The 16,811-nt window shown below is 37.0% G+C and overlaps 1 protein-coding gene across 1 annotated transcript in view; it reads right to left on the minus strand.

The window, feature by feature from the left end:
* The window catches only part of LOC121377043 (zygotic DNA replication licensing factor mcm3-like), a 47,339-nt gene that overhangs the window by 24,217 nt on the left and 6,311 nt on the right, over positions 1 to 16,811 (minus strand). Inside the window, exons 3-12 of the mRNA XM_041504894.1 lie at positions 14,277 to 14,399; positions 10,564 to 10,649; positions 9,954 to 10,084; positions 7,880 to 8,038; positions 6,000 to 6,079; positions 5,506 to 5,614; positions 4,638 to 4,768; positions 3,479 to 3,535; positions 1,788 to 1,885; positions 735 to 943 (exon numbers count right to left, since the gene is read on the minus strand). Coding sequence (XP_041360828.1) covers positions 735 to 943; positions 1,788 to 1,885; positions 3,479 to 3,535; positions 4,638 to 4,768; positions 5,506 to 5,614; positions 6,000 to 6,079; positions 7,880 to 8,038; positions 9,954 to 10,084; positions 10,564 to 10,649; positions 14,277 to 14,399 — 1,183 coding nt within the window. The remainder of the gene's footprint in view (positions 1 to 734; positions 944 to 1,787; positions 1,886 to 3,478; positions 3,536 to 4,637; positions 4,769 to 5,505; positions 5,615 to 5,999; positions 6,080 to 7,879; positions 8,039 to 9,953; positions 10,085 to 10,563; positions 10,650 to 14,276; positions 14,400 to 16,811) is intronic.

Consider the following 16,811-nt stretch of genomic DNA (forward strand, 5'->3'; position numbering starts at 1 on the left):
AAAAGTTACAGTTCCTATACGTTTTAATACAATTCCATATTCAGTAGGGTTTATATATACTTTTAAAAATAGTAGCGGAACCTGAAATATTAATTAATGTTAATATCAACTATTAGACCGAACATACGTTTTGACCACAGACATCCTAGTAAAGAATGTTCAGGTCTGTTTATCAACACACTGAAACATATGCCATAGTTTGCACATGCATTACGCAGTTGGTCCGTACATGTGTGTGCAGTGTCATTCTCGATTTTGACAATTTCCAGGAAGGTCCATTAATCACTGTGGAACATTATTTCTGTTAATCTTTGTTTTTAGTCATTTTTATTGTTTGAATTTGTGATTTACAGATAAAAATGTTCAACTTTCAAATTTCACTTCGGACTCCAATCGTCCTTCAAGATCTTTGGCGAACATAAAACCTGCTTAATACTGAACTACCATTGTAATGTTTGCCCAATTAATTCACTATTATCATATAACCATTCCCCACAGCTAATATACCATACAATTTTGGCAACTGTAAATTCTTATTAGAATTCCCCTACTTTTTTTAAAGAGTATATTTGTTTTTGGTGTTGTGGGGGGCACCCGATATATAGGTCTTAAAACCAATTTCCATTAAATTCTAATCCCTTTTAGAATCATAGAGTTTAAAATGTCAACATTATGACAAATTGTTTAACAACATATAAGCTAAAAACTTGATATTATATACATGTGTTACATACCCGACCGTATACAGGATTGGCAGCAGCCAACACACAGCATCTGGCATTCAACTTGGCATGGATTCCCGCTTTAGCGATAGTTACCCGCCCCTGTTCCATGACCTCATGTATAGCGGTCCTGTCCATGTCAGACATCTTGTCGAACTCGTCGATACACACGATGCCGCGATCAGCCAGAACCATGGCTCCCGCTTCCAGTCTCCGTTCACCTGCAAACAGTTCAATTGTGTTACATGAATGAATGAATGAATGACTGTTTTACGGCACTCCAACATAAAAATACACATTGGCTACTGGGGGTCATAAATGGTAAGTATACGAAAATATTATTTATATATATTTATGTAAAACGAGTGTAAGGATTCAGTTAAAATAAAATGCATTTCTGTTTTGATGGTTTAAGCATGATGACCCCTCTGCAAGCCAAAACATATCACAAAACAAAACAACACTAGAGCACATTGATTTATTAATCATCGGCTACTGGATGTCAAACATTTAGTAATTTTGACTCATAGTCATAAGAGAGGAAACCCGCTATATTTTTCCATTTGTAGCAAGTGATCTTTTATATGCATTTTTCTACAGACAGGATAGCACATACCATGGCCTTTGATATACCAGTCGTGGTGCACTGGCCGGAATGAGAAATATCCCAATGGGCCCAACAACGGGGATCGATCCCAACTGACCATGCATCAAGCAATCATTTTACTACTTGGCTACGTCTCGCCCCTTTAAAGTGTAGTAATCCATGAAAAAGTAGGTCACAGTGACCTAGTAATGGTATGTGACACAACCCACATCCCAAGTTGTTCTTGCATGCATCTTTATCTACAATATGGTCTGGACAAGGCAACAGATGGATGGACAACACCATATCATAATATAACCTGTTAAAGACTCGCATATAAAACTCGTAAACAGGAAAAAAGATTTAAGAGAAAAAGATAAAGAGAGAAACAAAACAGAAAAAAGAGTTCAATATAATGACTCACAATACATCAAGCGAACCTATGCTACCAAGAGACATAGGTGAAGGTCAATACAAACCTGTTTCTTGGTCAGTTGTGACAGCCGCAGTGAGACCGACCCCAGATGACCCTCGACCGGTGGTTGCGATCGCCCTCGGCGCAGTGTGGAGAACATACCTTAAAACAATCACAAAATGTTGTTTTTGTTCACCAAGGGGCCATTCACGATTTGGTATAATATAAAATATTGTTTGTTCCCAATTACCTGACAGACCCTAATCTTAACCTGCCTATGCTAATTTTAAAAGAAACAATTCCTAAAAAATTAAACAAAGTTGGTGTAATTAATTTATAATAAAACAATTTGTTTCTGTACCTAGTAAGTTGTATAACTTGTGGCTAATCCATTTTTTTGTAAAGCAATAAAATCTTTCAAATCAAATTTTTGTAATCATACAAACTGCATTTTGGGGAGGAAGTGGGTTAATGCCAGGTTTAAAAAACAAACCCATATTAATTAATATCTCTTATAAAACTTAGTTGGGGGATGCAGTGCACAATATTTCACGAGAACCGTCGTTCTGTTTGCGTGTCAGTTATGCAACTTTAAAATCACGAGAACCGCCAATAGGTTACGTGGTGAACAATTACATTCTAAAATTAAAAGTACCATGTATTAGCAATGAAAGAGAAAATCAGTTTATGTTTTTAAATATATTTTAACCAACAATGTAGCACAGAACAATAGTTCAAATGTTTTAGGATTAGGTAGGCCTAACTCATCGGTCACGAGAACAATATTCACATGTTCGGTTATCAAAGTAAAATTCACGTGAACCGACTTCTGGTTACCTAAGATTTTGAAATATTGTCCACTGGGAATGGAGTAGCAAAAAAATAATAATTACTTACTCATAGTACACAAGTCTAAATATTGAGGGGAGCAACAAACTGATCGCCTTGCTCTAAATATTTTGATAAAGTTTATTTGAAACTTCCTGTGTTTGCTCAACTAGCGCCATTTCAGGACAGTGTATTCAGCTCATCTTCATTATGCTCATGACAAAGAGCCATAAGCGTACGAGACAGGAGGGCATGGGGCAAAACCTCAAATTCGGGCAAAACTGATAGATATTTGTGCAAAATGTGCTAACCCGAGACCTTTTTACCATGTATTTCCATCATTCTACCCTCAAAATTAAGTTGTAATTCGTGTAAAAATGTGTAGTGATTCGTTTGCAACCCTACATAGCCAACTGGCAGTAACACTAATATGAATAAATGTTGTTATCCGGATTCTGGCATTTTAGATTAATTCGGGCAAAAGTCAGCCTGACCTCTCCCTCCCCCCAATGGGAGCCTGTTCGCCTATGCAAAAAGTTAGTTCGTTTAATGACACTACTAGAGCACATTTGTTTATTAATCATTAGCTATTGGATGTCAAACATTTGGTACTTTGACATATAGTCATCTGTGAAAAACCTATATTTGACATATAGTCATCTGTGAAAAACCTATATTTTTTCATTAGTAGCAAGGGATCTTTTATATAGACGTTCCCACAGACAGGATAGCACATATAACAGCCTTTGACCAGTTGTGGTTAACTGGTTGGAACGAGAAAACAAACCCAAATCAGTTGAATGGATCGACCAAGATGGTTGAATCAAGCGATGCAAGCGTATCAGGCGAGTGCCCAGCTTGTGACAAAGACTTTCACATTTCCTTCTTTTATGTAACATCTTAACATTTTAATATGTAATATCTTACCGTAACATCTGAGACTTTGCTACTGACGGGTCTCCAATCAGCAAAATATTGATATCACTGGAAAAATAACAAAACACAAATCTTTTTGATGCCTAACAAACATCCAATTTTATATTTAATTATCCAACGGTTAGCAAATACTAAATACTTAAATTTTTGCATTAGATATACAGATATAGATCATATAAAACTATTGAATAAAAACTTAAACTTGACTTTAAGACTGAAGTTATGAGTGCATAAAGTGTTAGTAGGATGTGTTTCTTACCAAAAAGGTGGTGTATGGACACTCCACCCCTCCACAATTGTCCCTGCTAGGGGTTAACATATATTCCTATATACTATCCTAAAAAATTAGCCTCATAAAAAAACCCTAATATTTCCACTATTTTGTATTTAAATGTTTGGGTATTTACTTAATGTAGTTTGGTGAGAACATATTATATAATAGGTGTGTTGTAGAACTACATAATTTGAACACATACAGTTCAAGTTCATTGGAACTTTCAGGATTAAAAAAACAATGGTAAAAAGTTATCAGCAGTTACTGTGCAGTAAATATGCGATTGACAATTCGTTACTATGGTAGGCCTACACTGAATGTATCATAACATATACATAAAATTGCTTTTTTTTTTTTTAATAATCAGAATTTTGTTATGTTAAAACTTGTTTTTCTAAAAAAAAAACCACATTTGTAAATGTCAGTTCTCCATATACCTTTTCTCACCACTTAAAGGGACATTCCTGAGTTTGCTGCATTGTAAGACGTTTCCGACCAATAAAATATTTCTACGATTAAACTTACATATTATATGTATTTTCTTGTTTAGAATATCAGTGTCTGTATATTCAAAGTGTTTCTGGTCATCTTAATATTTGTAAGAAGTCGAAACTGAATTTTGTCTTCAAATAATTGTGTACATACGAAAAAATAATATTTTAGGAAATAAAATGAAATTTAATCTAGTACAAATATTAGAACGATCAGAAACATGTTTAATATACAGCCACTAATATTTTATGCAGAAAAATATATTTGATATGTAATTACAATTGTTAAAAAGTCTCCGTTAGTCGATAACATCTTAAAAATTGCAGCAAACTCAGGAATGTCCCTTTAATGGCAGAGTAATAGTAACCACGTGAATAAACCCACCCTCTAAGTCTGGTTCCATTCGGCAGCACCTTCTCATTGCCTCCCAGGAGCATACAGAGTATAGCTTTCTTGATGTAATGGTGGCCGTGGATAGAGGGCGCTAGTGACCGGCTCAAGGCTTCAAACACATCCTGTAACACACAAAAAACGTTTAACTCTTTCAATTTAGCATTATACAGGTTACAGTAGGCTAGTCACAATATTGTTTTCCTCATTATACAAAGTAGATTTTTGACTACATGGCTTACTCACTGCTTATTTGTACTATTTACTCACAACACAAGGATACAGGATACAGGACTTGAAATAGAGAGGCTTGTGAAAAACAAAAATCAGTGAGTCTTTTTACATCTAGCAGAAGTGGGACATAGCCCAGTCACAGCTAGCTCTGGCAGTCGCCAAATCTGCCAATTTTAAAAACATGTGGCAAATTTTATAATTGATATTACAAAATAACTGGGTTTCTGCCATTTTTACAAATTTATCACCTGACCCACAGCTAGTGGTGAAGTGTCGCTTGATAGGCAGATGGTCTGGGATCAATCCCCGTCGGTGGACCCATTGGGCCATTTCTCATTACAGCCAGTGCACCATGACTGGTATGTCAAAGACCGTGGTATGTACTATCCTGTCTATGGGATGGTGCATATAAAAAGATACCTTGCTACTAATGAAAATTTTTACTGGGTTTCTGTCTAAGACTGTCAGAATTACAAAAAATTTGACATCCACTAGCTGATGATTAATAAATCAATGTGCTCTAGTGGCATTGTTAAATAAAAAAAACTAACTTTTACATCTAGCATGTGCAACAGAAAACAAAAGCCAACCATTTATCCTCAGTATGGTTTTCATCAGTTTTACTCACTTTGTTTTTCTGTTTTCCAAAGTTCTTTATTTTGGTGATGTCATCAGCAGAAAACATGGGTGCCATTTCCTTACTCAGCAGCTGAATATTGTTTGATATCATGATTGTTCTGAGAAAAAACAAAAAGACAAATAATTGATATCTATGAGAGCGCAAGACAGACAGACAGACACACAGACAGACACACACACAGACAGACAGACACAGAGAGAGAGAGAGAGAGAGAGAGAGAGAGAGAGAGAGAGAGAGAGAGAGAGAGAGAGAGAGACACACAGAGAATGTTCTTCATTCATATACGAGATATTATGTCCTACATTAAAACATATAAACATTTCTGCTGTGTAACCATTTTACTTTATTGGGGAATCGATGAATGTTTTAACGACACCCCAGCACTACTGGGCGTCACAAAAGGTGAGTATGTGGAAATATTATGTATATAATTACGTAAACCCAGAGTGTATACCAAGGAAGGAGAACTAACATAGTCTCACCTAAACGTTCCTGTTGTGTAACCGTTTTTCTTGCCAGGCAGACACCGAAACATACCGATCACCTGAATTCTGTCACCGGGCTGGAAACAAAAAAAAAATAAAATAGATCAAGTTAATTAATCATATAACACTTTAAGACTTTTCTTTATCTTTGCTTATATCCAATTAAGGTTGAAGCACGCTGTCCTGGGCACACACCTCAGCTATCTGGGCTGTCAGTCCAAAACAGTGGGTTAGTTGTTAGTGGTTATTGAGAGAGAAGAGGGTGTAGTGATCTTACACCTACCAACTGAGCCTTTAAGAACTCACTCTGGGTTGCGAACCCTATACCTACCAGCCTGTATTCCGATGATTAAACCACTGTGCCGCCAAGACCGGTTGATACTTTAATAAATTCACTGGAATCTACATGTAGGTCATTTGGTAGTGCACTCATTTAATTCTCCCCCCCCCCCCCCCCATCTCAACCAGTGCCTCATGACTAATATATCGAAGGCTGTGGTATGTGTTGTCCTGTGTGAAGAAATGCTAAGCCTTGTAAATACCTTGCTGCCAAATGAAATCTCTCTCAGATTTATCAAATACTTGAAATCTCAAGCCTCTGGCATAAACCACTTAGGAGTTATGCAAAAACAACTTGGGTAACTTATTTTATTTTTACGTAACTTGTCATGACCATGCAAATGCTGCCCTAATTTTAATGTGGAAGAAAAAAATGGGTTGCAGAACCTTCTGTTGGAAAACCGTGCCATTGGAAAATCATATTTTATGCAACCATTTTATTAGGTATATACAGGGCCGTAGCTAGGATATTTTGTTTTGGGGACGGGGGGTGGGGGGGGGGGGGGGGGGGGGGGGGGGGGGGGGCAACTGAGTAGTTAATAGTCTAAAACGGTTAAGAGGAGAATTTTCTTTAAGTTTCTATAATATTTTCCAGATATTTTTTCTGGAACGGGGGCAACTGTCCCCCTGTCCCCGCTAGCTACGGCCCGGATATAAAAGACCATTTGCTAACCAAATCTAATAAAAATGTTAGTTTAGTGGGAAATTAATTTAGTTACAGACGTGTCAAATTTAGTTTTGTTTAATGTTGTTAATCATCGGCTACTGAATCTCAAACATTTAAGGGACGGGATGTAGCCCGATGGTAAAACGCTCGCACGATCGGGTTTGGGATCGATCCCCGTCTGTGGGCCAATTGGGTTATTTCTCGTCCCAGCCAGTGCACCACGACTGGTATATCAAAGGCTGTGGTATGTACTATCCTGTCTGTGGGATGGTGCATATAAAGATCCCTTGCCGCTAATTGAAAAGAGTACCCCATGAAGTGGCGACAGTGGGTTTCCTCTCCCATTATCTGTGTGGTCTGTAACCATATGTCTGATGCCATATAACCGTAAATAAAATGTGTTGAGTGCATTGTTAAATAAGAGATTTCTTTCTAACTTTCTCAAACATTTGTACTTCTGACACACTAACATGTTAAATGCTAACTAGTGTATAACTTTGTAGTTTGAGTTACAGACCTATAGATTTCTTGGAAATATTTTCAGTAGCATTTTCTTAGCAAAATTAGGAAACCGAAAAGACCTTTATCCATTTCGATTCGTAATGCAAGTTTCAGTGATCACTCAACAATTTTCTAAAACATTAAACAGTAGTTGCTAATAATTTTTCACTTAACTAGATATATCACTCATCAAGATTTTGTAAATAAAACTTTCTCTGTAATAGTGAAAAATTGTTTCCGATGTGATTTGATCATCACAGCACCGAAAATGTATTTCCCTGAAAATCCTGAGGCTGGAATTAAAAACAAAATGTTTTAAATTTTGCTAATTATATAAAATATATCCATTGAAAATTGAATACCCACAAACCTTGCATTTGTCCACAAGGTCGTTATCAGCGACAATATCTACAGATCGTGGAAGCTGACCAGGAGGCGCTTTCTCCGGCATTTCCTGTATAGAAAATGTCTGATGGTCTTTGTAGATGGACAGGCCGTATTCTGTTTCCAACAAGTTACCATCTTCATCCTGTAACAGAGAATAGGATTATTATTATTATGCATATATATATATATATATATATATATATATACATATACATATATACATATATACATACACAGAGAGAGAGAGAGAGAGAGAGAGAGAGAGAGAGAGAGAGAGAGAGAGAGAGAGAGAGAGAGAGAGAGAGAGAGAGAAAAGCCTTCTACAAATGGAATATTTATATATAATGTTTTGTTATTTGCAGGATTGTTGTGAAGTAGGCACGTTAAAGAATCAGAATCACAAAGTTGTACATAATTTTGTGAATATCTTGGATAGTCTATGCAAAATGAACAAATATCAACACCGATTCATCTCTGAAATGTGTTTACATACATACCAGTGGCCCAGATTTTATAAATACATAAATTAAAGTTCATATTTGAATCGGTAAGTATTATATTTGTGGGTTTTTTTTTATTTTAGACCAGTTAATATTGATTAAAATTTGAATTAATTTTTTTTAAAGTGGCATTTATTTATGGGCATTTGTGGCCAGCTATCCAGTATTTATGTCCATTATTCCTGATAACTGGTTTTCTGAACAGTATTTATGTCCATTATTCCTGATAACAGTGGTTTTCTGAACAGTATTTATGTCCATTATTCCTGATAACAGTGGTTTTCTGAACAGTATTTATGTCCATTATTCCTGATAACAGTGGTTTTCTGAACAGTATTTATGTCCATTATTCCTGATAACAGTGGTTTTCTGACACAGAATTTTGTTTTAACGAAAACTCCTATTTATATCCCAGTATTTGGTGATTTTTGTTGCTGGAAAAACTATCAAATTTATTGTCAAATTAGTTGTCACAATCAGCTATCGATCCCTGAAATTACCACAACATGCTGCCATTGTTGTCAAGCAAAAATACTTTCTGAAAACCACTTCTTAAACTCAAAATTCCACGGTATTTTCCATTGAAAATTAAAAAAAAAAACCAACCACCATCTGTTTTCTGTATTGTATTTCCATTTCCAGTGAGTGCCGTGTGCAAAATGGTGGGAAATATGAATTGGGGAATGCACTGTATAGTGTTGTCAAGCAAAAATACTTTCTGAAAACCACTTCTTAAACTCAAAATTCCACGGTATTTTCCATTGAAAATTAAAAAAAAAAACCAACCACCATCTGTTTTCTGTATTGTATTTCCATTTCCAGTGAGTGCCGTGTGCAAAATGGTGGGAAATATGAATTGGGGAATGCACTGTATAGTGTTGTCAAGCAAAAATACTTTCTGAAAACCACTTCTTAAACTCAAAATTCCAAGGTATTTTCCATTGAAAAAAACAAGAAGAAAAAAAGCCACCATCTGTTTTCTGTAGGCTATTGTATTTCCATTTCCAGTGAGTGCCGTGTGCAAAATGGCGGGAAATATGAATTGGGGAATGCACTGTATAGTGTACAGTATGTAGATCTGCATGACGTCGGGCAAGATATCTCACCTGCAGCAGTCAGAAGGTTAAGAAAAAATCTATGCATTTTCAGACTCACTTTTAAAATAAGGTCAATTTATTTTATCACACAATTAAAATCAAAAGGTATGAGCTGATCAGATGTAGGCCAACAATACAGAGTGGCATCCAAGTTAAAGTATGTGTTGTTTAACAACACCACTAGAGCACATTGATTTATTAATCATCGGCTATTGGATGTCAAACATTTGGTAATTCTGACTCGGTCATCAGAGGAAACCTGCTACATTTTTCCTCATGCAGCAAGGGATCTTTTCCACAGACAGGAAAGCACATACCACAGCCTCTAACCAGATGTGATGCAACAAGAAACAAACCAATCAGTTGTATAAATCCACCAAGGTGGTTCGCAAGCACTTCAGGTGAGCACTTAACCGACTGAGCTAAATCCTGCCCCGACCGAAATGAACGTTGGAATCACCTTTGTGGGGTACACAGCCGACGTCGGAAATGCTTCTAGTGATGTCATGTCACTGTATTTTCTCTCAATCGTCTTTTTCGTTTCTGGACAATAATGAACACTGCGAACAACTTTGGGTCGAATTAAAGAACCTAAATTAAAAGATTAAATTCCTAAATTTACACGTATAAAAAATATAATATTGGAAACAAATATGGCTTACTGATTAGTGAACACTGCAAACAACGTTTGGTCAAATCAAAGAAGCTCAAATTAAAAATTCTAAATTTACACTTACAAAAATCTAATTTTGGAAAAAAATATGGCTTATTGATAAGTGACCCTTAACGGGAAGTTATTAATAATTTCAAAACTTTAATAATTATTTTCTCTATGCGCTAGAAAGTTTTGTCATTCCGAGAGAACCAATAAATAGATTAAATTCCTAAATTTACACTTATAAAAATATAATATTGGAAACAAATATGGCTCATTGTTTAATGAACAGAGATGAAACAAGTGATCCCTTCCGGTTGGACTGGTAAAAGAATAATAACAACCATGGCAAATTAAACATAGCAATTGCCCCACCCGACCAAAACCTGAATGAATAATCAAATCCATGACTTACACTTGGTCACAATGCCTTCCACACACACCATGTTACCAAGGAAACAAGATGTCAGTGATCTTGGAGTGACATGCTTTGCTCCAAAACTGAAAACACAAGTAAACACAATGAAATTGACCAAGGCATATTATTATTATTATATATGAAACAACTGTACTTCAGCATATTTTAAATTCCGGCTATTCGGTATTAGAAATTGGGTTATTTTGAAAATCAACCTCAAGGAAGAAACGATCAATGCCCTAATTTTTGTTCAGTGTGGTCCGAAACCTTTCCATTTTCGTTTTAAAGGAAACATGTCACGTAAACCATATTTGGCACCAACCATGTACAATTAATTATAAATTGAATCACCTAAAAAAAATTTTTATAAAAAAATTAATTACTTAAAATATCTCCATAAAAGAACCCCAGATACGAGCTCTTAGCGGAAATTGCCGATCTTTAATGAGCAGGGCAATCACGAGGTCCGTGACATCAGAGATGCGTCGCTTGATCTGACGCCTTACACTTAAAAGCATTAGTCCGTACCACGCATAAAGAATCAAAGACTTGCACAGCTTACCAAAACAATGAGTGTTCGTTCGCAAAACGTTTTGCCGTATCAATATGAGCTGTTAGTAAATGAAGAAAGACACACATTTACTTACAACAGTGATACTGAAGAAAAAACGGATAGCGAGTCGGAGGGTGGAGAAACTGATGGTGCCAGACCAGACCGGTCGACCAATTTACAGCCCGGAGCCCGAAAGTAACCCGGAGACAAAACCAAAACTCGGATGCTAATGCCGAGGTGTATACTGTTCATATTTAGCATAAAGATACACCTCGATATGATGTATTTAAATATGTTAAAAATATAAATGTAGGACAAACATTTTTGGGTGGGTTTTTTTTTAGAAAATATCGCATTTTTTATGTTCGGGCTGTACATAATGAAATCTGTATGCACAGTGTAAACAAACGCTGTAATTTACGACAAGGCGCTTCACTTTAATTAACCTGGCTTGTAAAACAACATAAATGACTTGAGAGTATAATCAACTTTTAAACTAAATATATTTCTATTTGCATCAATAGAACGAAATGGGGTTATAGTATTTTTCTCTCATAAAAAAAAGTAGCATATTATTAGGCCTATTGGTTGGGTGCGTTAGAGTAAAAACGACCACTCACGATACCCAAGTGATAATTTTCTTTTCTTTGGTACTACGTAAATGGTCAATTTTGTAATTTTAGATGGGAAAGTCTACTTAATCAAGGGTTTTACAGCATTATTTACAGTAATGAAGCAGGGCGGCTGATAATGTCCATTAACATTGTACTATAGTCGCGACAGGTTACGCCACAATACCCTGTGATCTTAAAAAAACTGGCACGTATGTCTAGACCGTGGTAATCACTTACCTGGTCGATACCCTGCAATATACACCTGCCAATCAGGAATCACATGTGCAGGCCACGGAAAGAAAGGACCAATTAACTAAAACAACACTCCGATTCTCAAGTCAGCCCGTGGATGAAACATAATAGTTATTTCGACACCGACAGTAGTGGTTTATTTTGTATTGAACTTCGTGTTGCTTTGGGGCTTCGGGCGATGAGGAACGTTTTTGTGACGTATTCTGCCCGAAGATTAAAAACATTATTTAAAATTATTATTGTTTTCTACACGTTTTTTAAAAACATATTTAAATACATCGTACTGAGATGTATCCTCATGCCAAATCCCATGTTTGTATATGCCATATTTAATTACTTATTGACGTTTCCTTCTTCGGACGGTGAATACAGATTTTGTTATGTAGGCCTACAGCCCTAACATGAAAAATCTGTTTTTTTCCAAAAAAATAAATAAATAAAAAATTCTACATTTTTGTTTTAACATATATAAATACATCATGCTGAGGTGTATCTTTGTGCCAAATATGTACAATGTACACCTCGGCATTCGCAACCGAGTACTATATTTGTCTCCGGGTAACGTTCGGGCTCCGGGCTGTAAATAGGCTGACACCAAAGTACTATGCGGTGTTTGTGTCCAATCTTTTCTTTTGCGATAAAATACACGCGTCTTTCTTCGGATACAATCCTTTGGAAAACCATAAAAAGACAATCCCGATCGTTTAAAGTGTTTATTTTTACACCCAAAGGCCGCGCAGTACGGCACTGTTGGACTGAAAAGATCGTAAGCCCCTTACTCCATATATAAACAGTTAACAACAATGGAAGAGTACAGCGGCTCTGACGTCACTTCCCTTTTTTTCCGAACGCTCACGAAGAAATATGCATAAATCGTACTTTGATACTGATTAGCGTAATTTCTTCATTTTAAGTTAACTACACATATTTTATTGTTATAAAGTTATTTGTATATTATTTTTTATATCATTTTTCTTTTAAAATGAGCTATAATATGGTCTCGTGTCATGTTTCCTTTAAGCTTATACCCAATTATGGTTCAAACGTCCAAATAAGGTGTAATCACATAGCCCATGGCATATATCTCATTCAAGAGGCAGGATGTAACTCGGTGATTCTGATGTGCATCTATGATCAATACCCTCGCCAGAGCTAGCTCTGGGTAAGCAAAACATTTCACAACATTGTCTATTAAACTTCAAAAATTGCAGAATTCAAGTTATTTTCTAAAAAATGTCAATTATTGTATTATTTTTTTTTTTACCAAATTAAAATAAAATTCGCAATTGACAAATGCCAGAGTTAGCCATGCTTCCCCCTCCTCACACACACACACACACCCACCCCCACCCACACACAAACAAACACCCATCGGTTGGCCCACTGCAGTGATAGAAATAAGCAGAAATTATCACCAGTTCACCGGACAAGTACATTTAGAAATCTACTTGTCTGCCAATATTTTCACTTGTCCAAATTAGTGGTTTGTTTTATTCAAGTACAAGGATGATGCTTTTGATTGCTCAAAATAAAACTGCATTGAACATTTTGATGTGTTTACTGGCCATCCATTCACATGTTGCTAGTCCAAACAGATTTTCACTTGTCAGGACCAACGGACAAGAGCTTATTTCTAACACTGCATTGAGCTATTTTTTTTTTTAGCCAGTGATCCACAACTGATGTTACAAAGGCTGTGGTACATGCACAGTGTTCTCGCTGCTCCATTTAAAGGGGGCAGCGCACCCCGCTATTGCATTTTGCCACTTTCCTTTATTTCTGTGCCCCCCTTTGTTTTCCCACACCCTACTATATTTTCAGCACCCATCCAATGGCTGATTAGGCGGGGGGGGGAAATTAAAATTGTGTTTCCGGTTTCCCGACCGACCCTAATTTTACGCTGTGACCCTAAAAAAATTTGACTACCAAAAAAAGAACCCCCCCCCCCCCCCCAAAAAAAAAGAAACCCCAACATCTACCGCAATTTTTGCAGTACGCAAACTAGGTTCGTAACACTTCGGTTTATATATATAAAAAAAATATATATAAAAAAAAAAGGTTCTACCTACCTACCCTATTTTTTCCAGAGATGAAACCTGAAACACACATATTATTTTTTTGGGCCTTATTAATTAATCAATGTGCTCCTGTGTATTTAAAATGTATTGAGTGTGTCATTAAATAAAACATTTCTTTCTGGCATATCTCAGTTATCTGGACTGTCTGTCCACGATTTGGGGTTAATACTTAGTTGCCAGTAGCCTCATATTTGAAATAAAATATTTACGCACCTTCCTTCGAAGCCAACAAAGAAATCTTCATGTTGTTTACAGTAAACTGGATCTGCAGACGCGACCAGTTCCTTCAGTGCCCGCTGTAACGCCACCAGCTCTTCGAACGAGTCATTCAGCAATCTGCACAACATAAATGGAAAACAAATATACATATATAATAATTAATTATATGTAAACTGTACTTGATACAATGCAGTTCATCTGGTGGATTTTAATTAACCTCAGAACTGGGAGTTGACTTGATTATTACCGTACTATATACAAAAATCTTGCAATTCAAAAAATTGCCTCAGAACAAGCACAAAATGCTGAGGAAAAGTAATTTCCTACACCTAAAATACATTTTGCTGTTGTCTTCTAACAGACCTTGGGGAGACAGGGGCACAGTGGGCCACGGGGAACAGTGGGCCTTTTGCAGTTTACTACTTCCTAATTAAAGAGAATTCCAAGATGACATCATCATGGAATTCCCCTAGGTATTCCCCAAGTTTGCCTGCACACAGCATGGCTTTGTTTTAATTTTCTTTCTTTTTATCAGCAGAAACGTATTTTCAACAGTCCAAAGTAAAAATCAGGTAGGCCTAAGTTGCATAAAATCGTTTTGTGTCCAAACACTCAAAGATGTACAAGATTGGTTATTTACATGTATAAGTGTAATAAATAAACTACCTTTAAACATAATTGTCATAAGTAATCTTCTTGTTCTTTGGAGGCCATATTGGATTTGCTGTTTCAAGTCTAATCGGGGCACAGTGGGCCACCAGCCATAGGGCATAGTGGACCAGTGGACCACTGCCCCAATGCTTAATTTTTTTTTTAAACATATGGACTCGAGAATAGAGTATCAATAAAAGACATTAATGACTCAGTAGGCAATATTATATGGTAGGATTCTTCAAACTCAAAATGTTTGTTTTAATTTCAGGGTTGTAGCAGCCACCATCATAAGAAAACTGGTAGCCATTCAGCTGAAATTAAAATGGTTCGCTTCAGACCAACAGGCCGTAAGATTGGGACGACGCCAGAAGATGAAATGAGAGCTGCTGTACACAAAGTCGTCATGGAGGGTCACAGCCTGCGTTCCGTGGCAAAGGACTTTTAACATTAAGAGGACAACACTCCAACGTTACGTGAATAAAGCAAAAGATTCTCTTCTAACTATGCAGTGAACAGAGTTCTCACTGAAGAACAAGAAGCCATGATGGAAGAATACTTAGTTAAAGCCTCAGTCATGTGCTATGGTTTGGAACCTGTACAGACGAGGTGTCTTGCGTACGAATTTGCTGTGGCAAATACAATCAAAGTCCCAGAGTCTTGGAAAGTTAACAAGTGTGCGGGTGTAGACTGGTTCTCCCTCTTCATGAAACACCATTTAAGACTTCATTGCTGTCGGCCGGAAGCCACTAGCCTGTCCCGTGCTACGAGTTTTAATAAACACAACGTTGGCTTATTCTTTGATAATCTTGATTCGGTTATGAAAAAGTTCTAGTTTGCGGCTCCTGACATATAACCTAGATGAGACAGGTGTCAAAACTGTACAGGACATGGGGAAAATTAAAGTTATTGCTCAGAAAAAGGAAAAACAAGTGGGAAAGGTGACATCTGCCGAATGCGGAACACTCGTAACCATGCTGGCAGCTATTAATGCCTTTGGTAATTCTATTCCGCCCATACTCGTTTCCCCCCCCGAGTGCATTTCAAGGATGTCATGTTGAAAGGTGCTCCTCCAGGAACTATTGGAGTCACTCACCCAGTCTGGATGGATGACTACAGAAATTTTTTTAACCTTTCTGAAGTACTTCATCAGATTTACACGATGCTCGAAGGAACACTCTGTGCTCCTTCTGATGGACAATCACTATAGCCATATATCAGTCGAAATCATTGACCTTGCAAGGGAAAATGGAATAGTATTACTAATCTTCCCACCACACTGCAGCCACAAGCTGTAACCATTAGACTGCACGGTTTATGGGCCATTTAAGCATTATTTCAGCCAAGCAGCTAACGCATTTATGAACAACAACCCTGGAAAGACCATTACAATTCATGATATAGCAGGACTGGTTGGTGAAGCGTTTCCTCCTCAGAATATAACAGCAGGGTTTCGGGTGGCAGGCATCAGTCCATTCAATCGACATGTATTTCGTGATGATGAGTTTGCACCATCCAACGTCACTGATTGTGAAGAAGTGCTTCCTGCTGATGAGGTAGGCACCATCGGACCAGATGATGTTCCAGGATCTTTGCATGAACATTTGGTAGATGAAGCTGGACCTGGTAATGCACCAATACCTCGACCTGGGCTGTCCAGTCCAGCTGTCCCTGATGCTGAACTTATACCTTCGAGTTCCTCTTCTGATGTAGATGCAAGTCTGCATACATGTGCAGCCCAAACTGATTCATCCAGAGATGGTTTCACCTCTCCCAAAGGCACCACCTCTTAAAACTAAAGGAGGAAGAAAACGAGGTCAGACTCTTATCCTAACAGCAACTCCAGTCAAAGAAAAGATGTTGGAGGAACAAAACAAG

The sequence above is a fragment of the Gigantopelta aegis genome, chromosome 7 (genome assembly GCF_016097555.1).
Source record: "Gigantopelta aegis isolate Gae_Host chromosome 7, Gae_host_genome, whole genome shotgun sequence".
NCBI lineage: Eukaryota > Metazoa > Mollusca > Gastropoda > Neomphalida > Peltospiridae > Gigantopelta > Gigantopelta aegis.